The 27,555-nt window shown below is 48.6% G+C and overlaps 2 protein-coding genes and 1 long non-coding RNA gene across 5 annotated transcripts in view; all 3 read right to left on the bottom strand.

The window, feature by feature from the left end:
• Positions 1–10,722: 10,722 nt before the first annotated feature.
• SOX7 (SRY-box transcription factor 7) lies at positions 10,723–14,956 on the bottom strand. The gene is made up of 2 exons (XM_062638559.1): positions 14,604–14,956; positions 10,723–13,003 (listed from the first exon to the last, which is right to left on the bottom strand). Exons 1-2 carry the CDS (start codon positions 14,827–14,829, stop codon positions 12,105–12,107), a joined length of 1,125 nt encoding a protein of 374 aa, XP_062494543.1. The 5' UTR covers positions 14,830–14,956; the 3' UTR covers positions 10,723–12,104.
• Positions 14,957–18,520: 3,564 nt separating this feature from the next.
• On the bottom strand, positions 18,521–22,584 carry LOC134174006 (uncharacterized). The gene is made up of 3 exons (XR_009968463.1): positions 20,368–22,584; positions 19,904–20,003; positions 18,521–19,227 (listed from the first exon to the last, which is right to left on the bottom strand). It is a non-coding gene; the product is annotated as an uncharacterized LOC134174006 (long non-coding RNA).
• A 142-nt stretch (positions 22,585–22,726) lies between these two features.
• PINX1 (PIN2 (TERF1) interacting telomerase inhibitor 1) overlaps positions 22,727–27,555 on the bottom strand; it is a 63,172-nt gene continuing 58,343 nt past the window's right edge. For all 3 annotated transcript variants that reach the window (XM_062638571.1, XM_062638573.1, XM_062638572.1), the window contains exon 7: positions 22,727–23,580. In XM_062638571.1, coding sequence (XP_062494555.1) covers positions 22,975–23,580 — 606 coding nt within the window. In that variant the 3' untranslated portion in view covers positions 22,727–22,974. The remainder of the gene's footprint in view (positions 23,581–27,555) is intronic.

Here is a 27,555-nt window from a genome sequence, read left to right as displayed (position 1 = left end):
AGGAGGGGGACCAGGCAGCATCTTCCTCAGAGGCTTGTAGGGAACAGACATTTTCAGCTCCATGCCTCACTTACACCAAGACAGGCCCCTGGGAGGACAACTATTTGGAGTTTTGAGTGCTAAGGGTTCACAAAGGATTTGTTAATCCTCCATCAGGAAGCTCTGGGCATCCTCTAGTCAGTGCTCTAGCGTTGCACTGGCCATTGAAAAGTCAGAAAGTGGTCAGCTACCACAGGGACATGGAGATTTCAGCATGTCTCATGATGGCCAAACAGTAATGAAATGTCCTGCTGCTCTGCAATCCTACCAGCTCCTTCTGTGCAAATGACTGTAGATTGGCTCCCTATTGTAGAACAACCCATCACTGCAGATTAATCCTCAAGGCAAAGTCCTTTACTTCCTCTGGTCTTTTTACTCCACACAAATGGACTGAATAGTGCTTGGAACATGTTCCAGGAACACAAATGCTTAAGGCAAACCGCCACATGAGCTCTTGATCTGAGATGGGGTCAAAACAGAAAGTTATGTGTGAAGATGCCAAAGGATCATGTACTGTGTTCTTGGAAATTTGGAGGCATGGAACCAGTAGCAATATTTCTTGGCATTTCTGTATCATCATCCATCAGTCTTACAAAACCAAGCTGTCAGTGCACTGACACAGTGTGGCTGGGAGCGATAAATGGTTTTGTGTTTTCCACTGTTTTTTCAGCAAGACCCATTCATTCCTGCTTCTTTTTTCAGCAGACAATACAACTTCTGCACAGTCTGAGCAGTTAAGGGTGGGTGGGACTCTGTCATAGAACCATAGAATCACAGAAACCTTTAGATTGGAAAAGACCATCAATACCATCAAGTCCAATTGTTAACCTAAGGCTGCCAAGCCCACCACTAAACCATGAGCCCGAGTGAAACATCTACATCTCTTTTAAATACCTCCAGGGATGGTGACTCTGCCACTTCCCTGGGCAGCCTGTTCCAGTGTTTGACAGCCCTTTTGATAAAGAAGTTTTTCCTAACATCCAATCTAAACCTCCCCTGGTACAACTTGAGGCCATTTTCTCTTGTCCTATCCCTTGTTACTTGGGAGAAGAAACCAATTCCCACCTCATTACAACCTACTTTCAGGTAGTTGTAGAGGGCAATAAGGTCTCACCTAAGACTCTTTCTCCAGGCTACCATACACCAGGGTCTTGCGATCTGAGTTGCTGAGTAGAGATTGACCAGTGTGCATCCAGCACCCCAAGCTGATGAGCAGCTCCTCCGTCTCTCCAGCTCCTTGCTTCACTAAGGTCCAAGGGAAAAGTTGAGTTTGTGCAGCACCAGGATATTTGCAGAACAATCAGGAAGACAACCCTACCCAAATCCTCTGCTTTCACAGCAGGGCATATAAAGCAAACATAAAATAAGGCTCAGAGCTGGGCATCATGTGAAGAAAAAATGAATCCAGCAACTTCTCGTTACTGAGGGACTGTGGACTAGCTTCAGCCATTTTAAATGATGCCTCTGCTGTGGTGTTCAGGCTGGGAGCCCTGCTACCCTAGGATGTCAGTGGAGACAGCTGAGCATGTCTGGGAAGGAAGTCCCACCTTAAATCACTGTTCAGACTTGCCCAGATCTGTGCAATCACTGGTGAGGGACTTAGCAGGCTCAGTTAAATCTTAAATGCTGAGGGGATACATCCAAATCTGCCTGTGAGATGAAAGAGGCAGTGGTCAAAGGGGGAAAAATAGTTCATGTGTGATCCTGCAATGTGATCATGCAACAAGTGCCCTTCACTGCATGATCACATCACAGGATCTGCTGCAACTCCAGGTGTCCTGCAATGCCTGGCACGTGGAAGGAGCAAGGAGGTTGCACAAACATGCACCAGCCCAGCATTTCCTAATCCTGGAGCACTTGACTCTGCAACTGCAACACTTCTTCCATCCTTCCGGGTGTGGGGGAAGGAAGCAGGAATGTTTTCTAAGGTTGTAAGGTTGTAAGATCCCAACAGACAAATCCACCCAAGTCCCACACTAGGATTACCCAAGGGTAGTAAGTAAGTAAGGCCTGTGTTTATACTCATAAATGAATAGGACCACCCAAGTCTTGGAAGGCAGATGCAAGGACTGTGAGAATGAAGACCTTGGGCCCACTGTAGGAGAGGAACTGGTTCGAGACCATCTTAAAAATCTGAATGTGCACAAGTCCGTGGGTCCTGATGAGATCCACCCGTGGGTCCTGAAGGAGCTGGCAAATGAAGTTGCGAAACTGCTGGTCATCATATTTGAGAAATCACGGCAGTCAGGTGAAGTTCCCAATGACTGGAAAAAGGGAAATATAACCCCCATTTTCAAGAAGGGAAAAATGGATGACCCAGGGAATTACAAACCAGTCAGTCTCATCTCTGTGCCTGGCAAAATCTTGGAGCAGATTCTCCTGGAAGGCATGCTAAGGCACATGAAAAACAACAAGGTGCTTGGTGACAGCCAGCATGGCTTCACTAAGGGGAAATCCTGCCTGACCAATTTGGTGGCCTTCTATGATGGGGCTACAGAACTGATGGACATGTGTAGAGCAGTTGATGTCATCTACCTGGACTTGTGCAAAGCGTTTGACACTGTCCCACACGACATCCTTGTCTCTAAATTGGAGAGACATCAATTTGATGGATGGACCACTCGGTGGATAAAGAACTGGCTGGATGGCCGCACACAAAAAGTTGTGGTCAATGGCTCAATGTCCGGCTGGAGACCAGTAACGAGTAGTGTCCCTCAGGGGTTGTTGTTGGGACCGGTCTTGTTCAACATCTTTGTCTCTGACATGGACAGTGGGATTGAGTGCGCCCTCAGCAACTTTGCCGATGACACCAAGCTGTGTGGTTTGGTTGATACGCTGGAGGGAAGGAATGGCATCCAGAGGGACCTTGACACGCTTGTGAGGTGGGCTGATGCCAACCTCATGAGGTTTAACCATGCTCAGCACAGGGTCCTACACCTGGGTGGGAGCAATTCCAGGCACAGCTACAGGTTGGGCAGAGAAGAGATTCAGAGCAGCCCTGTGGAGAAGGACTTGGGGATGTTGGTCGATGAGAAAATGAACATGAGCCGGGTTCAGTGTGCACTTGCAGCCCAGAAAGCCAACCGTATCCTGGGCTGCATCAAAAGGAGCGTGACCAGCAGGTTGAAGGAGGTGATCCTGCCCCTCTACTCTGCTCTCGTGAGACCTCACTTGGAGTATTGTGTGCAGTTCTGGTGTCCTCAACATAAAAAGGACATGGAACTGTTGGAACAAGTCCAAGGAAGGGCTACGAGGATGATCGGGGGACTGGAGCACCTCCCGTATGAAGACAGGCTGAGGAAGTTGGAGCTGTTCAGCCTGGAGAAGAGAAGGCTGCGTGGAGACCTCATAGCAGCCTTCCAGTATCTGAAGGGGGCCTATAGGGATGCTGGGGAGGGACTCTTCATTAGACACTGTAGTGATAGGACAAGGGGTAACGGGTTCAAACTTAAACAGGGGAAGTTTAGGTTGGATATAAGAAGGAAATTCTTTCCTGTTAGGGTGGTGAGGCACTGGAATAGGTTGCCCAGGGAGGTTGTGAATGCTCCATCCCTGGCAGTGTTCAAGACCAGGTTGAACGAGTCCTTGGGTGATATGATTTAGCGTAAGGTGTCCCTGCCCATGGCAAGGGGGTTGGAACTAGATGATCTTAAGGTCCTTTCCAACCCTGATGATTCTATGACCAGAGGCACAGACGTTTTTCTGCAATGACCCTCCAGTTATCTGTAGCACGTTCACTGGTGTGATTTTGTCCCAGATCAAGTGGCACTGATGCAATGCCCAGGTAAGGTTCGAGATGAGAGAAGGCCAGGGGCCTTCCACAGTAAGCTGTTTGGGTGTTATTTTCCTCTTTTTGGAGGCTGAGAGGAAGTATGGACCAGTTGGGCTCAGAGCTGGCCAGTTTATTTTCCTGCATAGATGCATCCATATGAACTATCAGGGCATCTGAAACCACCATGCCACTGGGGCACAGTAGGAGCCTGTCACCATTCCCAGGTGACATGGGACGTGTACTTTGCTGAAGCTTTCACCAGTCTGTGCTGACAGCTGTGAAAAAGTAAACCAGGGGACATGGCTTTCTCCAAGCCATGGCAGTCTGACCTCCATACTCTGTCTTATCTATTCATGGGCAGCTCAATTGTTTCTTCTACACCTTGAGCCATTGGTCCTTCTCTCATCTCTTTTCTATTAACAGCCTTTGGCCTTACTGTAAGGTCTGTCAAACTCACCTAGTCCAGCAGATCTGGATGACATTCCTCACCCTTTCCCAGTCTAGTCTTCCTTCCACTAGTCTGGTCCTTTTCTTCTCCATCTTCAGGTTCCTTATCCAGTGTTCATCTTTTCAGTCCTACTCTGTTCCTTCCCAGCCTTACCCTTCCTTGCCAGACTAAGCATCTGTCTGCAGCATCTGCCTCCAGTGCTTGACAAATATTCCTGCAGTGAATAAAGAGAAAATCAAGTCTCACCACTCTTGAGCTGGACTGATGCCCAGAGAGGAAGACTGGAGGTCTCCAGACTGGAAAAGAGATGGCTAAACGGGTGGGATATGACATATATCATCTCTTTCCATAATCCCCCTGCCATAAGCAGAGACATCTTCCACTACACCAGGTTGCTCAGAGCCCCATACAACCTCACCTTGAACACTTCCAGGGTTGGGGCATCTACCATGTCTCTGGGCAACCTGTGCCAGTGTCTCACCACTTTCATGGCAAAATTCCTTCCTTATACCTAGTCTGGATCTACCCTCTTTTTAGTTTAAAACCATCACCTTTGTCCTATTGCTAGAGGCTGTGCTAAAATGTTTGTCCCATCTTTCTTATACGTATATATATGTATGTATATATATGTATATATGTGTGTGTGTGTATCAAAATAAGGGCGGTATTGTTGGGAATACCCTACAGATCAGAGCTCATAGCGCTCCTGTGTTCAGAGACTCATTAGACCTCAGTAGCTTTTTCTACACTGGAGAGATCTGAGTGGTGGCAATCTTTGTGGTGTCGTGTGATGTTCAAGACAAGAGGTCTGGCCATGATAGGAAAAAATCAAATAGCTTGTTCCAGGTCAGGGGCGCTGAGGAGCCTGTTTTAAACTGAGGTTTTCTGCATCCTCTCTGCCTTTTGGCTGAAGCCCAAAAGAGCAGCAGGGATACCCTTTGCCTGCCAGGCAAGCAAATCCAGCCTTTTCCACTCAAGCTGCAGGAAATGCCCCAAACAAACCAACACCACCACCCAAAACTAAATCAGTGTTTCTCAAAATAAGAAAATAGGGGGTGGGGGGAGGAGAAGTGGAGGGAAAGAAGGATTTGTGGTGCTTTAGCTGGCCAGGGGGGCAGTGAGACCTACTATCCCTTGGTACTCGATGCTGCCCGCTCCCTGGGATGCCTGGAGGGAGCAGCGAGATCATGACTCAGCCCCCATGCGAGCGAGTTTCCTTCCTGCACCACCAGCCCAGGCTTCTGATGTTTTGTTTGCCACGAAGCTCTGGGGGCCAACTGGGAGCTCCTGGAAATCAAAGAGAAAGAACAACATCTTGGGCTTGCCGAGGCGGGGTGCGTCCTGGCTGGCCTGCAGGGAGGAGGGTATGTGGAGTGCTGAGGGAACAGAGGTGGGAGCCCTGGAAGGAGGGCATGGGTCAGGTCTCCAGCATGAGCTTTCTTAACTCCAGGCTCTCCCTGCATGCAGCAATGTTCCTCAGATGCCCTTCAGCTTCTGTCTAGAACCCTCATGGGGTCTTCAAGCTCTAAGGAGGAGGAGGAAGGAAAGGAGCTTCCCCTTCTCTCTTCTCAGGGTGTTCTCCAGCTTCTCTCTCTGATCTGCTGGGTGGGAAATGGGACCCCAGCAGTCCCACTGAAATGGGGGTAAACAGGGGTTGGGAAGCAGATTAATGAGTTTTCACCTTCTCTCTATCGATGCCAAAGACACAACTTTCAGTCAAAATGTGGTTCAATGACAGCAAAAAAATGTCCACAGACTTTCTGATAATACCCACACTCAGCTGCTTGGCCCTCAGGCCCTTGAGTTGATATGGCCACATCCAAACAAGGTGGCCACATCCAAACCTTCCCTGGTTTTGCCCTCGCTACCCTGCCACAGGGCTGGGGCAGGATTTGTTGGCCTGGGCACTGCTGTGCTGGGGTCTGTGGTGATTTCAGTGTGGATGGTAGTGGTTGAGGGCTGGGGATCTTCCTTGTTCTGGTTTCTTGACCAGTGTGAGCCTAGTACAGGTCTCTCCATGTTCCTTCCAGTGTCCAGAGGTGACCTTGAACATATACCAGCCTTCAGGCAGTGCAGAGATTTAGGCTCCAGCTTTGTGAATGGTGCAAAATGGTTGCAGGAGCACACAAGACGCATTCAGAAGAGGAGGGTCTGGTCACTGGATTTTACTTATTTATTGCAAAAAGATGGAGAAGATTCCTATCTGTCTTATTCCCTTCATACCCACTGCACAGGCTCTCCCTGCTCCCCAGCTTGCTGGGCACTGCTGGGCCATCAGACCCAACCCTTTCACCATCTTATCTCTCCCAGCATCTCTGCCCCCCATGGATGAGAGGTGGGCAGGAGCTGACTCTGGACCTTCAGCCACAGGGACTGGTGTGGGTGGCCTTAGCTCCTGCCTTGAAGCCTTGAAGCCTGCCTTCTGAGCAAGTCCTGACTGGGGGCTGGATCTCCAGGTGGGCACCAAAGGCGACATGCTGGATTTGCCACCAAGGTGACTCTGGACTGATTCTGAGCCTGAGCCCATAGGGTTCAGCCTGCACTACCTATCCCAAGGCTCTTCACCCCAGCTCCCCCCTGCCTTTGCCTTGGCACTGAGGCCCAGCGAGGAAGGAGAGACCCCAGCTGCCCACAGCCCACCTTCCCCAGAGACAAGCCCTTCTCCCCCATCACCCACCTCCATCCCCTCGCCCCTGTTTTCTTATTCCCAGCATTTACCCTGCCGCACGTAGCCCTGGGGGAGCCGGAGGATTGTACACAGAGGGAGAAGTTATTTTTCCTTGACATAAACATCCAAGCCTTTCCTCGGCCCCTTCGCTTGAAACGTGGAGGTAGGACCTGGACTCATAACATCCGGCAGGAGGGGTTGGCCTTATCTGCCAGGAAACACTCAGCTCCGGATACATCCTCCCCTGCTCCCGGCACCCCAAGCAGCTCCCATTGGCAGCGCCGGGCAGGAAACCACTCAGCAGCTTGTCTCATTCCCTCCTCTGGAGGGATGGGAGGGAGGGCCTGATCCTGTTCTCCCTGCATGACTTCCCATGGGGTGCAGCAGGGTTCAGAGTCAGGCGGGGAATGAGGGCAAAAGAAGATGGAGGGGGAAGGTGTTTACCTGTGAGCAGAAAGGGGTTGACAGGCAAAGGGGGATCCTTGGGAGCTGGCAGTATTGAGGGTCTCCTCTAGGCTCTGCCACTGATTTGCAGGGTGACCTCAGTCAAGTCTCCTTACCCCCTTCTCTGCCTCTGCTTTCCTCCCCTCTTTCTGTTTTGAGAGCAACAGAGGGGAAAAAAAAACCATTTTCCAGCTAATTTGATAGCAGCACTGAGAGCTCCCACATGGGGCAGAGACCCCTTATGCTAAGGGCAGCACAAGCACTTAGTCCTGTTAAACTCTCAGTATGAGACAGTTCATGTCCCAGTGCTAGACAGAAAAAGGATGGGAGGGAAGGAAGTGTTACCTCTGTTTTACCAACAGGGAAACTGAGGCACAGAGCAGCCACATGGCTGTTTGTCATAGAGGTCTACCCTAGCCCAGTGGCACTGGGACAAGCAGACATGGCTGGTGGAGTGAGGATGAAGAGAAGTCACCACCTGCTCAAGGGATGCAAAATGACCCATCCTGGGAGGACCAGGGCATGACACATACCACAACTCAAATCACAGCCCAAATCCCAGCGCTATCCAGGAAGGTGAACTCATCCCTGCTCCCAGTGCCCAGCACTATGACCTGCACAGCCACAGGGCCAAGGGCTGGCCAGGGCCACTGGATGCCAGGGCCTGAGGACTCATACCCTGGCCACCTCCTGGCAAAGAGATACCCTCGCTCTGGCCCAACCTGACCCCCCTGAGCAGGAGCCCAAATGTGGTGTGAGGCCATTTTATCCCTTCCTGCAGCCCTGATTTGATTTTCCTGCTGGTTCCCAGCCCATCCCAGCCTGGAGGAAGCAGACCACAAACCACAAGGCTTTTCTGGCATGTGCAGACAGCCTTGGGCTCATGGTCTGGGACAGAGAGGGGGGAGAAACATGCCCAGGGCTGGTGCAGAACGAGTCCTGCTTGGTGTTGAGACCCCCAAAAGTCCATAAACCACCATGGCCATCAGTCCTCTGCAGGTATGCCGGCTTTCCAGGGAGAAAAAAAGGCTCCTTGCCACCTCTGGTCTGGTCCTGCAGCAGCGCCCTTCATCCCAAACCCATGCTGTGTGGCAGGGGGAAGCCCATAGCGTTGCATTTTCCATCCCACCGGGGTAGGGGCAGATGGCTCCAGGCCTGAATTCCACCTCGGCTGCCGGTGTCCCAGGAGGTGGAAGCTGGCTGCTCCTGGTGCTGGGTGCGTGCCCGGATCCGGCCAGCGAGCCCTGGCTGCCAGGGAGCCGCGCCTCGCCTTGGCTGCAGCTCCCAACGCCCTCGGGGCCCGCGGCTCCCGGTTGGGGCCTGTAGCTGCTCCTGGCGTGCGGAGAGCACAGGGACACGCTCCCACCTCTCCTCACGCGGCTCCAGCTTGAGCAAGTGGGGACAGGCTCGGCTCGCGGGAGCATCCCGGCCCGGTGGGCTCCTTGGGGGTGGGATGCACGGAGAAAACCCTTTTTTTTCCAGGGGAACCAGACTCTGGCCATGGTCACGCATGGTGGTGGGAGCTCTTGGTGTGGGCTTTGCCTCCCCCAACCCCAGATGTGACTCTGCCTGTCTCAAGGGAAGGAGGGAAAAGGCTCATGGGGTGTTGCAGTAGATCCCATCACTGCTTAGGAATAAGGAACAGGACAGGCGGGAGCAGTCAGAGAGAGAGTCCCGTCAGCAAGATGGCAGCAGACTGAATCTGTCATGCTAGTGGCAATGCCTAGAGTTGATCTTGTTGCGGGGTCAGGAGGGCTGTGTTCTGCCTCCTCCTCAGTGCAGTTTAAAACCTCATTACACTGTTCTCAGCCTCTGCTGCAGCAGACCTGGCAGAAGGGGACATTTACAGGGTGCCCTGGGCTGGGTGCCCTTCTAATGAGGACCTGTGTGGAAGGAAGCAGCCTCCTGGTTCAAAGGCAGATCCAGGTTTGGACACACACACACAGGCCATCCCTGCCATGAGCAGGTTTTAATGTGCTGTTAAGGGGCTGTGAGAATCCCTTAGGCCTGGGGCAACACAGGGATGATGTGGAGAGAAGGAGGAGGGAGGAGCAGGACTTCTCCAGCCCTGCTCCTGCTCCTGGCATAGTCCCACATGAGTCAACGCTTCTGGACAGAGAGGCCAAACCAGCTCATGCCATCTCCCTCCCTCCAGCCCTGATTTACAAATCCCCTTGGAAGAGGGACACTGCCCCAGCCAGGCTGCTGCAACAGCCATCTCTGCACCACACCAAGCACTGTGCCCTGGTGCTGTGCTGGTGCAAGAGCCACCACAGTTCATGGTGCCAGCAGGACACCCAAAGTTGTCCATTTTGTTCCCCCTCAAAGGAAGAGGTAGTGTATGTGATGGAAGGGCTGTCTCCGGGGGTGGCACTAGTGGAGTATAAAGGAGGACCACAAGCGCAGGACATGGTGCATCCCCAAATACTCATGCAGCTTTCTACCTCCTGGGACCATGGGCTCCCTGAGTCAGAGATAAGTCATTTATAGGCGGCAAGCCAGCCCAGTTGGGTTGGGTTGGGTTGGGTTCCACTGGGTTGGGTTGAGTGACCTTTGGAGACTTCTTCCAGCCAACACACATAGGTGGTCATCACAAAGTGCACTGGAAACTTGCTCATCCACTTTTCCACTTTTTGGGGCCAAGCAGGAGGGCACAGCCTGGGAAGACACTTCTTTAGGAAGTGCGAATGGCTTAACCTCAAGGACACAGGGACACAGCCTAATTTAATGTCTAACAAGAGCAGGTTGTGATGGTGGTCCCTGGACTGCAAGATGACCTAAGCTTTTCTCTTTGCTAGCAATGCCTGAAGGGCACCACTCAACATCCACCTCCAAGAGCGCCCTTGATGCAGCCCCCCAAATTTGACCCATGCTCCCACATCTCAGGCCTCACTGCCTTGATCTGCATTAGCATCACGGACCCTTTACATGGCCCTCACACTGTGGAGCATCTTAAGTGGTGCATCAGCATGAACTGTGAAAGACGGCCTTAAATGTGAATAAAACCCTTGCTCCAGGCACTGGCACTTGCTCCATAAATAGGCAACATCCATCACTTGTGCTCGCCAACACACCAAAGGCAAAGCTCTGCCTTAACTTCATGGTAGTATCTACATAGGTGTTAAAAGACCATATTAGTGAGATGGCAAAAGTAGGATCAAGGCCATCAAAGTGACTTGCTGCCCCTGCGACACCCCATGAAAAGCGAACGCATGCCTTGAGTCGCTTTGTTAGAAAGCAGTCCACAGTTTGTAAAGATAACCACAGCTCTTTTTTATTAAAAAAAAAAAAAAAAGAAGTAGAAAAGTTTGGCTGCAAATACCAACAAAACACAATTTAAAAAAATAGCACTTGCACAGGAAACGTTTCTGGTTTGAAAACTTTGTCAATAGCTCCAGCAATTCCAATCATAAAACAATCATCGTATAAAAACATATCTATTTAAATTAAATATTTTATGCAAACTCGTATCTACACTCATTCAAAATGCATAGAGTCACACAAAAAAAAAGATGGAATGTATTAGCTTAAAAACCTGTGAAGTTGGGGGGCTTTAAAGTATTATTTGCAATTATTATTAATACATGTTTGGGACCGAAACCAGAAAATCATAGCCACGCTACTAACTAATCATTGCCAAGTGCCATACAGTAAATACTAAGATTAATCATGTCATATAACTGATTTAAAATAAAGCTTCATCTTTATGAAAAGGAAGAGAACTCGAGCAATACAAAATCCGAGGGGAGGAATAATGGAAGGAATAAATCAATGTACAGCTTTATTACAAGCAATAATACGCCAGAGTTAGAAGAGGCATTGGGCACTGCGGCTCCAAATGTGAAGCATTTGCTTTCGAAGGATGTTTGATAAAAACTATGTCTGCTACATCATCACTTCTTTGCCAAAAATGCTCATCCCAGGACCCATTCCCAGCCTGGTGGGGAGGGCAGCTCACGCTGCACCCCCTTTGGCAGCGCTTTTGCTGGGAGGCCAAAATGAAGCCATGGAGGGGAAAGAAGCCAGCTGGATCCTGCCTTTCCAAGGATCTTGCCCACCTCTGGAATGCTCAGACTGAGCGCCCTTGTGGCTGGTTGCCCCCCTGCAGCCCCTGTGCCACCGCAGCATCCCTGGTGTACCATCTCCTCTGGGGTTTCCCAAAGGATGAAGCTGCCAAATCACAGTCTGGGGGTATGAGGACAGGGGGTGGTTTAAGCCCCAACAGCATGGTCAGGCAGGTCAGGGCAGCTGTGGCAATGTTGACACCATGAGCCAAGCGGCTTGCAGGCTGTGCACCCTTTCACCAGAATCTCCCCTTTTCCTCCCATGCGTTTTCCCCTTCCAGGGGGTTATGCCCTTGTCAGGACTTCAGACCTCCCATGTGTGGGATGCTGCCACCCTCCCAACTCCAAAGCAGACCTGGTGGTGCCCCAAACGGGGGGCAGCCTTCCCATGCTCCTAGGAGCATCTCTGCTTTGGAAGAGGGATTTGGCCAATGGGCTCTGGCATTGGGAAATCCCCCCAGCATCATTTGGAGCAGGGCACCCGAGACTTTGCACCAGTGGTGAAACGACGACCGAAATCCTTTACCTACACCACCGAGGAGACTCCACAGCCCTTGCACTTCGGGCTTGGTCACCCTGAGGGGCAGTGAGCGATGTCCCTGGGCACAACGCCTCATAATACTGTGTCGGGTCCTTCCTCGGCCGGTCCAGGCGGCCCTGGCTGAGGCTCTAAGAGACGCTGTAGTTATTGTAGTAGGTGGCCGTGGCATCGGCAAGGACGGAGATGAGGCTGGTCTCAGAGGCATGGGAGCTGCCAGACGTCGGGATGTGTCCATTGACCAAGACCCCACTGTGGTGGTCACCATGGCCGGGGTTGTTGAGATACTGGTCAAACTCATTGCGGTCCATCTCCCCCAGGAGCTCAGCTTGGCTTAGCTGGTCCAAGGTGTCAAAGCCATGGTGGTCGGGCGGTGGGGAGAGCTGGCCCAGGTGGGCATGGAGGGCAGGAGGATGCAGGGAGGGGAAGGCAGGTGTGTAGTAGCTGGGAGGAGGAGGAGGAGGAAGGGAGGGGCAGCTGGAGGCCGGGGGCATCATGCAGGCTGCCGGCTGCGGTACCGGGCTGAGAGGGTGGTGGTTGCATGGGAGGGAGCTGCCTGCATACTCCGGGGAGTAGGTGGCTCCAGCGAGGTGGGAGCGGTGATGCTCATCGGGGCAGGGCGAGGAGAAGAAACTCTGCTCATGGTCTATGGCATCCAGTGGAGACATCTCCGGGGGGGTGGGCAGCCCGTAGGGGTAGGTGTCCACACTGGTGCTGCTGCCGCTGCCTGGGGCCTCCCGGTACCCCCGGACGGACGGCAGCCCTGGGCGAGGGGGGTACTCACCCAGCCCCTCTTTATCCCCCCCGGCCCGGCCGCAGGTCCGCTTCTCTGGCACCACGTTTTGGTCCCGTGTCAGGCTGCCCAGCAAAAACCCGGGGTCCACCCGCTTGCAGATGCGCTTGACCTGCTTCTTCCGCCGGGGCCGGTATTTGTAGTTGGGGTAATCTTGCATGTGCTTCACCCGCAGCCGCTCAGCCTCCTCCACATAGGGACGCTTCTGCGAGAGGCTCAGAGCCTTCCAGGACTTGCCTGAAACAGAGAACAAAACTCCTCTTAGCACCCCCGGCAGGGGAAGGAAAGGTGGCTGCCTCCCAAAGCCTGCAGGCACACAACACAAGGGCAAGGTAGGGGCTCTGAGCTGGCACACATGGAGGATGCAGCCTGCAAACCCTTCGGGAGGATGGGAGGGCAGCAGGAGGATGAAGAAGATGGGGATCAAAGCCACTGTATGTCCTCCAAATCTTCCCATCCCAAGTCCCTGCGCAGGGTGGGTTCAGGGTTAGCTGAGCCTCACTGCAGATAAATCAGGACAAATAAACTCCCCCAGCTCCATGGCTGATCTTCCAGTGCCTCTGTGGGACGGAGATCATGGCTGCCCAGCAGGGACGGCCAAGGCCATGCCTGGCTGAGCAGGGGTCAGGATATGGTGTCCCTGGATGTGTCCCAGCCCACGCCCTGCCAGGACTCATGGGGTGTAGGATAGACCAGGGTGCCATGACCTTGCTGTTCCCAGTTTGAGACACACAAAATGTCCCCAAGACACAGGGTAGAGAGGCAGTGGTGGGGCAAGGGGGGTGTATCCCATGGTGAGGATACCCCAGGCTGTTCCTCTGGGTAGGGGGAGAAATGAGGATACAGATCAAAGCATTTGATGCCTTTCCACTGCCAAAGAGACAGCAGAAATAATACTAGCAAGCTGAGATGCTGCATGGTAATTCAGCAAGGAGAAAACCCAAACCAGCAAAGAAAACACCACAAAACTGTACAAGGAAACACAAACTTTGGGTAAGAGGCTGGACAGCAAGGCTGTGTTGCAATTCGGGCAGCTCTTTCTCAGACTGTCTGGGCTGGTGTTTTCTGTTTGCCCTCTTGGTTTCACATTAAAAAAATGGGATTGGGAGAGGGGGGAAATAGCAGAGGGGGAGTGGGAAACAAATCTGTGTTTAAAATGGGTTGTTATCTCCAACAGAAACAGGAGAAACACACACACAGAGTGCCATTCAATGTTGGGGTGGGCTAGTGAGCTTAGGGACAAAGTGGGACAGCAGGGGCAGGCCAGGAAATCTAGGGGGTCCCTCCTTGCCTGGCGTGCAGGGATCCCTGCCACTGGCAGCACAAGCAGTTTGCACCCCAGCAGGGTTTGCATCCAAGTGGCTGCTTACTCCAGAGTGTGGGCGACTGCTGGGCTTTGTGTCCTGCGGGGCGGGTGCACGGGTGCCTGCTCCCTGGGGTGCAGAACCCCTTCAGGCATTGCACCCCACAAGGCAGTCCTTGGATGTTGCCCTAGGATGCTGGACCCGGCCAGGCTTTGCACCCCACAGCCTGGACATGCTGGTTCAGGGGTGCCCACTCACAGCTTGCCGGACCTGCCTGTATTCCATGGGGTGGCCGGGAGGATGCAGGCACTCCAGCATGCCAGACCCAGGCATGGTTTGCACACCTCAGAGCCGCGGGGAAGGTTCCCGGTTGGGCAGGGTTCATACCCCAAAGGATGGCCGATGGGAGCAGGGGTGCCCACACCGGGGTAATGGCTCCAGATAGGGTCTGCACCCTCGGGGATGCCCGGGTGGGTGCTCGGACGTTCACCGCGGAGTCGCACCCTCGAACCCCGCATGCCCCCTCTCCTCACCGAGCATCTTGCTGAGCTCCGCGTTGTGCAGGTCCGGGTTCTGCACGGCCAAACGCTTCCTCTCGTCCTTTGCCCACACCATGAAAGCGTTCATGGGCCGGCGGATGCGGCTCTCCGAGCCCTTCTCTCCCGGCGGACACCGTGGGGGCGGCCCCGGCGGGACCCCCTCTGCCGCGTCCCCCTCCAGCCGCTCCGGCCAGGGGAAGGTTCCGAGCAGCGCAGCCATGGCCCGCCCCCCCCCCCCCGACAGGCTCTGCCCGCGGGGTCCCCGCGCAGTCCCAGCCTCCTGCCCGGCCTCCCCCGTATTTATGAGCTCCTTGGAAAAAGCCTCCTCCAATGACACCGAAGGTGCTCGCTGCTCCTCCTTGTTTGCAAACTCCTGAGCCCCGGCCGGGGTGGTGCGGGGAGAAAACTTCTCCCCTCCCTCTGCCCATCACCGCCCGGGGGGGAAGGGGGGGGCAGCTCCCCCAACGCACCCCTTTCTTCTCCCCTCACCCCCCTTTTATTATTATTATTATTTCTTATTTTGCCAACTGACGGGGAGGGGGGACGGAGCTAGAAATGGCCCTACCACCCCCAAACAGCCCCGGCTGCACCCCCCACCCCCCCACTGCACCTCAGAGCCCCCAGAACCTCAAGGCTGGGGGAAATATATAGAGAGGAGATGAGGGCGCTGAAACCTTTTCAGGGTGCTCTGGAAAGGAGAAGAGCCCCAAAAAGAAGATTCCCATAGGGTGTCCCCTCCTCAGACCCCTCCCCAGGCTTTGGCAAGCTGCAGCCTGTTTGCATGGGGAAATCAAGGCAGGGGTATCCCTGCCCTACCTAACAACTCCCTACACAAATCAATCAAGGGTATCCCTTTCTGGCCCCACACAGCTCCTGCTTTAATCACTAGTCCAGGCTGTGCTTTGCCACCCCATGTTGGCTTTCACACAGTTCCCTCAGATTCCCAGGTCCCCTCGCATGGAAGGGAAAGAGGGTCACAGTGAAGCTGCTGGTGGGTGCCTGTCCAGCCTGGCTGGGCTCCTGTGTGAGCTTTGTGGGGACCACATGGGCAGGGACAGGGATGGGGCAGCTCAGACAGGCTGTGACATCCCCAGTTGGTCCCCACTGCCCATCTCGGGGACACATAAGGCCAGTCCAATACTTTGTCGTCTTTTTCTTGCTGTTGTTTTATGGAGCACTGCTCCATCCTGCAAATTGCCCCCCACCCTAGCTGGGATGAAGGCACCACCATCCCACAACCTTATTTCTCACTAACCCCAGTTCAGTGCTCATGAGGGCAGCAAAGTCTCCCCCAGGAAGTGTTCCCCCACCAGGATGATCTCCAGTATCACTAAGGAGACCAAAAATCCCCAGCTGGGTGCCCTTGCCCAGCTCATCTCTGCAACCTGCCCAGTGGAATATATTTAGTCCCTTGATTCCTTTATGATTCTGACCCCCTGACATGGGCTGCAGGGCTGCAGCGGCTCCGCTTTGACTGATTGTGGATTTCCTCTCTGTGCTGCCAGAAAGAAGGCAGGCAGGGGTGCAAGATGGGAAGGCATTTCCTAGGGTTGGCTGCTGCTGCCCCATCTAACCCCCCAGAAGGGGGGAAAAACCCATCATGGATCCCCAGCCGGGGTGTTTGTACAAGTAAGCAGTGATTTACCACATGCCTAGGTGTTCCTATTGACTCTTGTCAGATTACAAGTGATGGAGAGAACGGTATGTAAATGTATGCTGTGTGGGTTCAGATCTGCCTGGGTTTCCTGGTTTCTCCTCTTCCTTTGCACAGGAGTGGGATTGCTGCGGTTCTGTTCCTCCTGGATTACAGTGATTTGGGGGTCCGGAGAGCTGAAAGGTGCTAACTTCACTTGCAGCAGAAGCAGCAACTGCCCTTTCCGAGTTCTTCTCCGGGACCAAATTAAAACCCTGCGGAAGCAACAACATTTTCCAAAGGAACTGATTACATCTATTAAGCTATTTACAAGTGGGCTTGATCAGAGCTGTGTTATCTGGGAATACAACAGGAAGGCAACTTCTCTTAAATCTAAAAGGCGCAGGAGATTTCCTGGTCTCAGGACAGATTTATAAACCCTTTACACACACACACATGCAGGCTGGCACATAGCAACTGCCTTTCATCTGTGCTTTGGAGCCATGCACGCTCCTGGGGACCGCTCGTGTTGTCCCAGGCTTTACAGAGCGGGCTCCGCTTCTCTCCCAAAGTCCTGTCTCACGCCTTGAAGTGCCAGGACGGGGAAGAGAGGGAGGATGTCAAACTCTCCATCCTGCTCCAAACAGGTCTCCTGGGTGCCTTTTCCAGATGGGAGTCGCTGCAGAGGTTGGCAGTGAGAGGTTGGGAAGAGAACCTGTAATATCCTTCTTTTATTTTTCTGATTTCCCTTCAGTAGGGGTTGAAGTGCATTAACGAGGGACTGCCTGAAGCTGCAAGGGTTTATTTTGAATTGGTTTTAGATTGCTCAGCATTAATTTTTAATCCTCAGGATGCACAGAGCCTGGGTATCATCATCATCATCAACGTATCACCTCTATAGTAGAGGCCCCGGAGGCCAGAAAGCTTTAGTAGTAGTAGTAGTAGAATAGAATGTTGCCTCAAGGGAAAAGGAACAGATGAATCCCTCTTGAGCCCTGTTACATGGCTTGGGATGGGAGGAAAGCTCTGGGGGAGGATCAACCACCAAGCAGGGACAGGACTCTCATCCACCTCCTGCCTCTGCTGCAGACACCTGGAGGTTCCTTGCTATTCCCCTCTGCATCACGGGGGTAACATTGCTCGATCTGCCCCACCCCAGGTATTGCAGGGGTAAACTCGTGGCTTTTGGGTGCCCTCAGAGATGTGTGCTGGGACTCCTGTGTGGTTGCAGGACAAAGAAATACTTGAGGATATTTCTTGTTTGGATTTTCTCCCTGCTAAAAGACAGCACCTTCCTAGGACACACCCCCCACCCCCCCCCCTTTGGAATGCAAACTATAATAATAATAATGATAATAATAAACACTTCATGTTTCCCCCCCCTCTCCTGTAGCATTCTGATTGCATTAGTAAGATGGGTTTCATCCTGCACCCTACCTAAAATGCTGGTTAAACCTGTCCTGTCGGAAGCTCTGCATTACATAAAGACAGCCAGGGCTCATGTGAAAATGCCACCTTCTAATTGCGACCGTATCAGGGTAATTAGCAGCAGTCTGGAAAAACTTAATCTTTACTTTTTCTGCTTACCTTCCAGTTCTGGTGCAGCGCTTTACCTGTATCTGGGGCACAGGAAGAAACGGAGCTCTCACAGGGCTTTGAGAGCAGGGAAATTACGGCTAAAAGCTACGAGCTAAAATAGATTGAGCAGACAAAGGGTGGAAGAAAGCTTTGTTCTCCCCATTTTCACGGATGGGGAACAGTGGCAGCAAACTCCCATGGGTCCAGCAGAAAAATCTGTGCCTGAACCCAGCTTTTGCACTGTACAGGCAAGACCATCCCCACTCTTCAAAAATACCCCTTTTTGGCATGGATCTGACATCTGGCATGTTACTCAGCTTGCAAACAGTGGGTCTGTTTTCACCAAGTAACCTCCCCACACCCCCTGCTTCGGAGACATTACAAAGTGTGAGAAAGTGCAAATCCTAAATTAGCTCAATATTCACATGTTCCTTAATTATTGATGAAGCTCTCGTCTCCCAAGGGTAGGATCTGCAGAGGCAGCTGGGGGTTCCCAGCAAAGAGCTGTCTCTCGTCTCCCAGCTGCTTTACCACTGAGACAGAAGAACCAACCCTGCCCACTGCCCGGCCTCCCCGGCTCCTCCAGGGACTGCTACAGGGACCATTTATTTGCTAGGAGGAGAAATTCGAGTTTTCACCTCATACAGCCAAAAATGTGGACAAACCCCCCCAGTTTTAAGATTTCCAACATGCACACAACCACAGTGCTGAATAGTTCTGCTCTATTTTTAAAATGCAGCTTTAAGTTGCAAAATACATATACATACATTATTTCCTTTAGGTTAAAAGGGACTAGAGAATTTTGCCTCTTACACTTTAAAATTTATAAAAATGGACTAAGATAAGGAAAGAAAAATATCTTCTGAGTGACTCAGAACTTAAGTTCTGACTTGCTGAAAAATTGAGCTTGAATTTGGCTTTGGAACAATCTTCCCACTTTTGCCACCATCAAAGTTTATATTTTTACCATATTGACCAGTCCCACATCACTAAAAGTTTGCTTATACAAGACAAGCAAAACTTTGCTTGTCTTACATGGGGCAGGTAGAGAGACGACAGCCTTGGTTATTGTCCAAGTACTCTAAGCTCAGATCCTTCCCGGGAGCTCCTCAGCCACTAAATCCGTGCGGATCAGATTTATAACCCTTCCCACTGCAAACCTCACCTCACACTGCCTAGGAATGAGGAGGAATTAATTCGGATGCTCGCAGTCCTCATGCTGTTCGAGGACACACTATCGTAAGATCCTCTTTTAAGACAGGCGTGATGCTGTGCAGTGTTTCCAATAGACTTTGTGTGGTTTTCCTCTCTTCTTGGAGCTTCCTTCCTCCCCTTAGTGCTGGCAGGTTTGGAGGTTTCATGACGTAAATCGTGCCTTTTGAAGGTGGATGCTTCACAGTCTTGAGTCTTGTGTATTTAAACAGGAGAAAATTGGTTAATTACACTGGTGCATTCAGCTCATTTTCTTTGCTGAGAGCTGATTATCTGAAAGAACTCAGCACTAGAACTGCCCTTTGCTTAAAGGAAAATCACATTATTTGAACACGATGAACTGTCCCCAACCACACTTCTTGAATTGCACAAAGCAGCTCCCTCTCAATATCATCTAATGGACTGAAATGCCCATTGACCCAAGGATAGGTGGTTCTGAAATCTTAGTGGGTTGTCTTGAAACTTGTACTTTACTGAACCCTGGTTGTGTGTAAAGCCCTTGAGCTAGTATGTCTAGGAAAGAAGTCCAAAGAATGGCATGTGTTGCACACATCTGGGTTGTCTTGCAGCATGCACCAGCTTTCCCATTCCCAGCTCTAAAGGCAGGCTCTGCAGTCAGACACAGCAACACCGAAATGGTTGAAACTCATAAAGCTCATGCAGACTCATACCAGTCCGATGCTGGTAAGAAGACAACTTTTCTATGGGCAATAATTCCCAGGAGAGTTTTGCGCTTGCAGGTATTTACAAGACAAAATTCAGCATATATATTACTGTTCATAAAATTGTGGTTGCAAATCACAGTTTGGCACGTAGCAGCCTTTGCACCGACAGCTGAATTCAAGGCTTGAAGCAAAGAACGACACTATACCTGTGATGAATGGAGGTAATTCATGAGGAACCATCATGTGTGTAAGGCTCCGAGTGTGAGAAGGGGAAATTTCTTCTGTGCCAATGGTGACCGGTGATTACTGAAACTGAAAACATTTTAACACCTATGCTGTGTGTGCCTCAGTCTCGATTTGAAAATGAAAGTAGAGTGGAGACTCATTTTGCTTAGTTTCTAGGTAATTTCAGTTGGAGGTATGTGATTTTGCTCTGTGATGTGTGAGTCAACGGACAAATATCTAACAAAAGACTGCTGTTTGAAAGCCTTACTTTCACAGCAATGAAACCAAGTAACTTCTTTGGGCTTACATTCTGCTAATTTCACCATTTGAGTAATGATGTAATTATTTTTCTTATGCTTTCTAAAAAAAAGACCTTCTTGCCAAACCAGAGTTTGGTTAAAACTGAACTCACAACCCACTATAAACAGCAAAAACATGCAATTACTTTGAAGTGTGCTCCTGTTGTTTCAATCATCCATTTCATGAGACAGTATCTGGTCAGGAGAGCTTTTTGTCCAGTAATGCAAAGTTGGTTGACCCCTAACATGCACAGAGCAAAGCAGATAAATGAACAGCTCATTTCAAATACTAGCCTGTTATGATCCCCCCCCCCCCCCCCCCCCCTATTCTGCACATGCTATTTCTCTTTGAACTCGAGGCACATTAAAATCCCACATTTCCTGGGATAGAGTAAAATTCCCACTACTTGTACAAATAGAGAATCTTCTATTTGTAGCCGATATTTCAATCTGGGCCAGATTTAAATCTTAGGTATTTGGTACTTAACGGTAGTAACACCATATCTTTAAAAATGTACTCCTGGGTTTATTCTTCCTATAACTAACACTGGAAAATGGCCAAACACTCGTAAGAATTAGCATGCAGAAACCTATGGAAGATTAATGTAGAGAACAAACAAATAAGCCCAGTGGTACTTGGAGAAGTAAACCTTACTCCTCAACCAGCACCTTTTTAAACTGAAATCCCTGAAAGACCGTGAAGTGTAGTTAAAAAAACTATTGGAAACAAACAGGCTTTTTGGCTTTTGCTGACAAACAAAACCCCAAATTTGTGGTGAGCAAGAGATTAGAAATGCTGCTTTGCAGAGGACCCACAGAACTTCAATGCAACATGAAAAATTATTCTGCTGTATTCTTTTGCTGCAATTATTTTTTTTTTTGCACGTTGGGCATGGAGCTTACTCACAGCTCTATAGCAACATCATGGCATGAAGTGGTATTTCATCTAAAGAAATCAGGGAATTGGCCTGGCCTCAGCAGCATCAGAATGGCTAACACCTGCACAGCACTGAAAAGCAAATGCTACTCTAAACACAGAGAAAGACACCTTGTTCTCCCTTGCAAGAAGTAAAAATACAGTAATTTTGCTGTAATGAATGAACATGTCCTGAAAGTAAGAAAGGTGCACTGCAACCCAAGGTATCTCAGAAAGGAAGAGTTCAGCTGCAAGCTAAAACATCTGAAGCCATGTGGGCTGTGTAACGCATGCTTTAGTTTCACTGGACAATAAAGGCAGCTTAAAAAAATTTTTCATATTAACATCTGCATCTTGACAATGTTTTATAAACCATGTTAAGCAACTCAACTGAGCCAAGACAATAAAAAAATGTACCCATTTTATTCAGCAGTGCAGGCCAAGTGGGGCGTTTTAGATTTACACTGATGAAACGCAGCCAGGCCCAAAGTCAAATGAACAGCTAATGATGTGAATTCCGGTCGGCCACTCCAGATTATGGCATGAGAACTGGCTGGCTTTCAGGATTGTGCTGTCCCTTTGCTGTGGCTAAAGCAGTATCAGAATCAGACTCCAGGATGGTGAATGCTGCTTCTCATTCCAACACTTTACTTCCATGCTCGCCCATCTCTTCTAACAGCTCTTAGCTGAGATTAACATGTCGAAATTCATGCTGAATGTTTAATACCTCATACAAAACTGGTTATCGCAGTGCTGAGTTCCAGCATTGCTTATTTCCAGGTTTACAATTAGAAACAAGCTATAATTTGATTACAAACCTAAACTGCAAGTGTTCAGAGTGTATGCAGCAATACTAATGCATCTGACCAGCTATACTTTTAAAATCCACTTGGTCCCTAATTTCAGAGAAAAAGCTCTTGCTCTAGCCAAGACAACTGTTTGAATGCCAGATACATCACTGAAGGTACCCTGAGTGCTCCCAGAGAACCAAAGATCTAGATACGGTTAATAAAGGCACAGCTCCTCTAGCTTTGTAGCAAAGTTACAACTGCTAGAGAATAGTTAACAAGCGGCTAGGAAACAAAGGGTGGTATTTTTATTTCACGCTTTAGTACTGATACTCAGGTGTAAAACTTTAATATTAGAACAAGTATTTGAGGAAGAAACAACATTTATTTTATATGTAAAAGGAGATCAATGAAAAAATTAGACATGACTTTGCAAAAAACAGTGAAAAAAACACATGGAACTTTGCAAAACCTCTCCTGTTTCCAGAAGCAGAGCTGGGCTATCACAAGTGAAAACAACAGTTGCTTAAATAATAAAGACAGTAGTAGGGTGAATTGTTCTTTTTAACCTGGATGGAGAAAAATACAGTGTGAAGCAGCAGGTAGTAAGGAATTCACTGCCTTTCCCAGATTTAACCACAGTGGTGGTCTGATTTTGCTTGCTGGAACAAAGTTGCACCAGAGTGAATCTGGGCTGAAGGCAGCACAAGGTCTGCTGTGTTACAGCACAGCTCTTGCAAAGCCACGAAGGTGAACCGTCTGCCATACTGAAAGAGGCAAAGTGGAACTATTTTTTGTCACGTCTTGCTTTGCAGACATGCAAGCCTTGGCCCTACACATGGATACCTTTTTTAATAAGGCACTGAAGCTCACATTGATTTGTTACCATGTTCTTCCTTGAAAGAGCTATATTTAAACACAGTCTGTGGTTTCTGCTGGAGGTAGAGGAGTGTGCTCAACTCTGGATCACAAGTGGTGTCTGGCTGGTGTGTTTACACAGATTTCCCTAACTTGCTAAGGTACAAATCACCTGAGTCACAGCTTGACTCTTAAATGTGCTTGCAATGCTTCTTTTTCTTTTTCTGTGCTCCTTCGATACACTCATCTGCATCCTCTTTTTGCCTTTTGTGTTTCTTTTTATGGTGTTTCTTTTGCCATGCCTCACAGTCCTTTGCACTTAGATCTTCCCCATCAGAAGCTCCTGTATGAATCTCTCCATTGCCCAGGTTTTCATCACAACTAATGCTTTCCCCTTCGTGCTGCTCTTTATGTTTCCTTTTCTTTTTCCTTGAGTGACATTCATTTAAAGGAGCATCCAGTTCCTTGTCATTCAAGCTACTTATCTTCGACTGTTTCACTTTTGGTTTCTCACAATGATCTGTACTCTTGGCCTCATCTCTCTTCTGCTTGTGCTTTTTCTGTTTTACTTTGGTTTTCAGTTCTTCTGAAGGCTCCAAAGCTTCATTGGCTGTTGGGCTGGAACTGACTACCTTTGCTTCTGTGTCATTCTGGGATCCCTTCAGTTTTGCCATGCGCTTGGCAAAATATTCCTGTACAGTGAGAACGCTCGTCACTGTATTGTAACCGTCTGCAGGCTTGGATAGACAGCAGTTTCCCTGCTTCTCTTCCTGAGACTTAGGACTGGCAATATCCTCCTGCAAGGGAACAAAGAGAGGCAGGAGCGAGAGTCAGAAATAATGGCTTTAAACATAATGGTGGTTTTTTTTTTGCACTAGTAAGAAAAATACTAACAAACAGTATGGTGCTTTGAAAATTAATTGCAAAAATATAGAGTTGGGCAGAAATGAGATTCAGCCCTTAATGCAAATGTTGGCGCAAGTTAAGGGAGAAGAGGTGGCAGTATGGATGGCAGCGAGAGAATACAGAAGTCAGTTCTCTGTTGGTTTAAATTTCTTGCTGTTTACCTACTCCTGTGCAGCTCATGCAGATTATGTATAATACTATCATACTCAAGTGTATTACACTCACTTTGCAAAGGCACATGTCTCTACAGGATACAAAACAACATAAAAAGTAACACAGTGCAATTTATTAGCCTATGGCATAAAGGAAATCCCATGCCTGGAATACCTCTGCAGCAAAGTGCAAGAACTTATGATACACAGAGCAATCCAGCATTGATGCATCTCTTCCATCTTATCTGATCTTTAGAAATGTTTGTTTCGCAGCTGGTTTACTGTCATTGTGTCCTAGATGTTGTTATTTAAACATGCTCCATTTGATTATACATTATCAGATGGCAAAAACAACATCACAGGTTAGATCTTACAAGGCTTCTGCATACACAAAATAAATAGCTGCTGAACTCCAGCTGCAGGTGAGTATCTATAAAAAGAGCCTAGTATCTAGAAAGTAAATATAAAACAAAGAGCAAAGTATAGCTATGGAGCTGGATATTATGTATGGCATGAAGGGAACTGACTCTGAAAAAGCAGCAAATGCAACAAGATGAAAATAACATAACTTGTTAAATTATCTGCGACTTGCAAAATAAACCAGCCAAAAAGGCAGCTGAAATTCAGACTTGTTTACACGGATACTAAAGCACTCAAAAATAACCCTTTGTGGCATATCCTTTTGCTTGGCAAAAGTCACAAACGGCTCTTGGAAATGTCCCAGATTTTACATTGTTGTGTTTTTTTAACCCTTGTATGAACTGCAGCTAACGAAGCACACCCAGCCTGATGGGAAAAGCTGAGCAGGGGAGAATTGTGCAGAATCCTCACCAAAATCTGGCCTACATCACACTTCTTGAATGGTAGGTAATCCACAACTATTACAGTCAAGTGTGGCAAGTATGACAGAGATACTTCACTTTTTACCATTCATAAATGCACAGACAGGTCAGAGCATCCACTCTACCCATACACCTTGTATGTGAACTGAAGTGACTATAAAATGCAATCAAATCCAAGCAGTAATATTTTACGCCCGCTTTCACAGACATAAACTGATACACAGGGTGAAGACTAGCAGAGAACTGGGAGATATAAAATCACTTATCTCAACACTTTATGGTTATTGCATGATGGTGTAGATAAGTGAACTGACTCTCTTCAGAGCATCATTTAATCTGTTACCTGAAGTGGGGTTTATTAGGGTTTGTGAGTAAGGTTTTGAAGGTCTAACTCCTTATGCATCCATCACCTTAAACTCACATGAACAGGAATGCAAAAATTTGTGTCATTAGTGATGCATTATGAGTAGCCATTTCCTAATACACCTGCTTTCAAGAGAGCTATTCCAGTGGAACGAAAGTAATGCTACACTTGAGATTCCAATAATGTTTGTGCGGGCACTTACAAAACTTAGGTACTTTTCTTGTAGAAATACCGTGTAGCGTACCTTCAGGCAAGTTTATGAAGTAACTGAAACTGTTTTGCTTCTGGCAAAGAAGCCTGCAAAGAGATGTTGAGCATGGGGGGGGGGAAACCATGTATCTACATACATCTATACATATAGTTTGAAAGGGAAGCTGCGGTACAACTTTGACAAGACAGAGTCCACAGAAGAAATGGATTGAGTTTCATTTGTCACTTTTTTTAATAAGATATACCCCCAACCCAATAAGCAACGTTGGTGTGGATCAAATACAGATGCCCTGCTGAAGCAGAGTTAAAAGGTCACTTTTCCTCTTACCCGCAACAAGATTTTGACACCTTGCATTGCAAAATGACAAACAGTCTCCCGGGTTTTCTGGGGCAGATGCCAGCCAGAACAGTTTCCCTCCCCACCCCAATATGTCAAATGTACTTGGGACCAGAACACCAATTACCCCCTGGCCAACCAGGAAAGGATTTTCTCATTCCCCTGGTGACTTCAAGTCCTGACAACTTAATTACGGTAATTGAAAGCAAGTATTACTTGAACTCTACACATTTATTTTATAAAATACATTAGGTATTAACAAAAAGTTCCTTTGGTTAAACTAGGAAGTTCAGAAGGTATGCATGATCCCAGAAAATAAGAACCTTGCTCAGGAACTCTTTATTGATAAGAAATTTAATAACCATGGCTCACTGAACGCAGAACTAACAGGGCATGGAGACAAGCAAAGAGGTGCCAACCCTAGAAAACCTCTCAGTTTAGGAAAAGCTTATGTGAAACCATAAATTACCTGGAACGGCTGTTAAATGCCAGAAGTGTTCCCCTCCCATGATGTACCTGTCCTAGTAGCCATGGGAACACCACTGAACTCTAAACATGGGTTTGCTCTGGATGGGAGACTCACAGTTTATGCAAGTCTTCTCCTGCCTGTCCCAACATACATATATAGAAGTTTCAAAGAAAAATAAGATCTACACACTCAAATGCGTACTGTGTTGCTGCAACTCCTGAAAAGCCATTTATTACACAAGATACAAGACAGAAAGAAACCTCCTCCTCCAAAGAGCTGATGATCACATAAAATGAAAAGCAATCGTGCTGTAGCTGGTGGGAGGCTTGAAGAGTAGGCTTTGGAGGAGATACGTTTGTCCACACCATAAGTTCCAAAATTAACAACAAAATTGGTCTGAGAAGTTGAGGTTAAAAGGAGTTGTGAATACTGGTCTCTAGGAAATCGGTAGGATGATTCCAAGCAAGAGAAAAGGACTGCTTGAAGTGTGGTGTTAAATGTGGAATAATTAAGAGGAAACAATAGGAAAATTCAAGGAGAGGCTGGGAAGTGCACAGGAAAAGACAAAGGTCAATTATAGCCAGAAGTCCCCTGTAAATATCATCTGCTTATGTAATTAGAGAAATGTATGGAAAATAATTTGAAGCACATAAAGTACTCTTGAGTACCACCGGTGCTGTTTTCTGCCTGCTTTCTTCACGTTAGCCACACAATGCTGATTTAATCAAGTTAGCACACAAAACTTAGAGAGTGAAATCCTGGTTCCCTTGATTCCTGGGGTATAAGGGTTGTATCTCTAAGGCATCACAGTCTCAGAGCACCTTTCAGCTGCAGTTATTCAGTGAATTAAAAAAATGGGGGATTATGGTCAATTACATAAGCAATTCACATCACATTGTGAAAACAGTCTGGCAACAGGAGAAGCCCAAGGTGGAAAGTACTTAGGCACCTCATGAAACCAAATGAGTTTGAAACCCAAGTATGTTTGCAGTTTTAAGACCTTAGGTTGAAGAATTAAAACCCCAAAAGAAAAGCTGCATCCACATGTTATTTTGAGAGGAAAAGCAAGATAAAACCAATCAGCAAAGACAAAGGTTACCCATACATAAGCAACAGAAGCAGCTTGCATTAATCCAGTAAAGTTTCCCTGCTCTTCAGACTGCAAATGTTTCTGTCCTAGCACTTAAATCTTACAGTAGGGGAATAAAGAAATCTGCTAGAATCTCAGATCTGCCAAACAAGGACTACAACTGTTCAAGTCAAGTGATTTCACATGCCTTTGCCTCCTCATTTGCAAATGAGGGGGTACTAATTCACAAGCAATTTTGTTAGCCTAAATTCACAAAAATGACAAAGTACAGAAGGGGTGAGCATAAAGGCAGAATAAAGCTAAACTATAATTTCAGTAGATTCTCACTTAAATTACAGAAAATGGGCTAGATGAAGTAAGTAGAGGCTAAACCTCAAGCCTGAGTTACAAGGCAATCACACA

Source organism: Pezoporus occidentalis, unplaced genomic scaffold, assembly GCF_034315485.1.
Source record: "Pezoporus occidentalis ecotype Australia unplaced genomic scaffold, CSIRO_AGI_Poc_V1 ctg57, whole genome shotgun sequence".
Lineage (NCBI taxonomy): Eukaryota > Metazoa > Chordata > Aves > Psittaciformes > Psittacidae > Pezoporus > Pezoporus occidentalis.
This window is presented reverse-complemented; position numbering and strand designations above follow the sequence as displayed.

What these genes read in the sequence shown, in the direction of transcription:
- SOX7 (XM_062638559.1), bottom strand. Translation starts at nt 14,829, where the DNA reads ATGGCTGCGCTGCTCGGAACCTTCCCCTGGCCGGAGCGGCTGGAGGGG. An exon ending in GGAGCTCAGCAAGATGCTCG is followed by an intron (nt 13,004 to 14,603) that starts GTGAGGAGAGGG and finishes TCTCTGTTTCAG; the next exon opens with GCAAGTCCTGGAAGGCTCTG.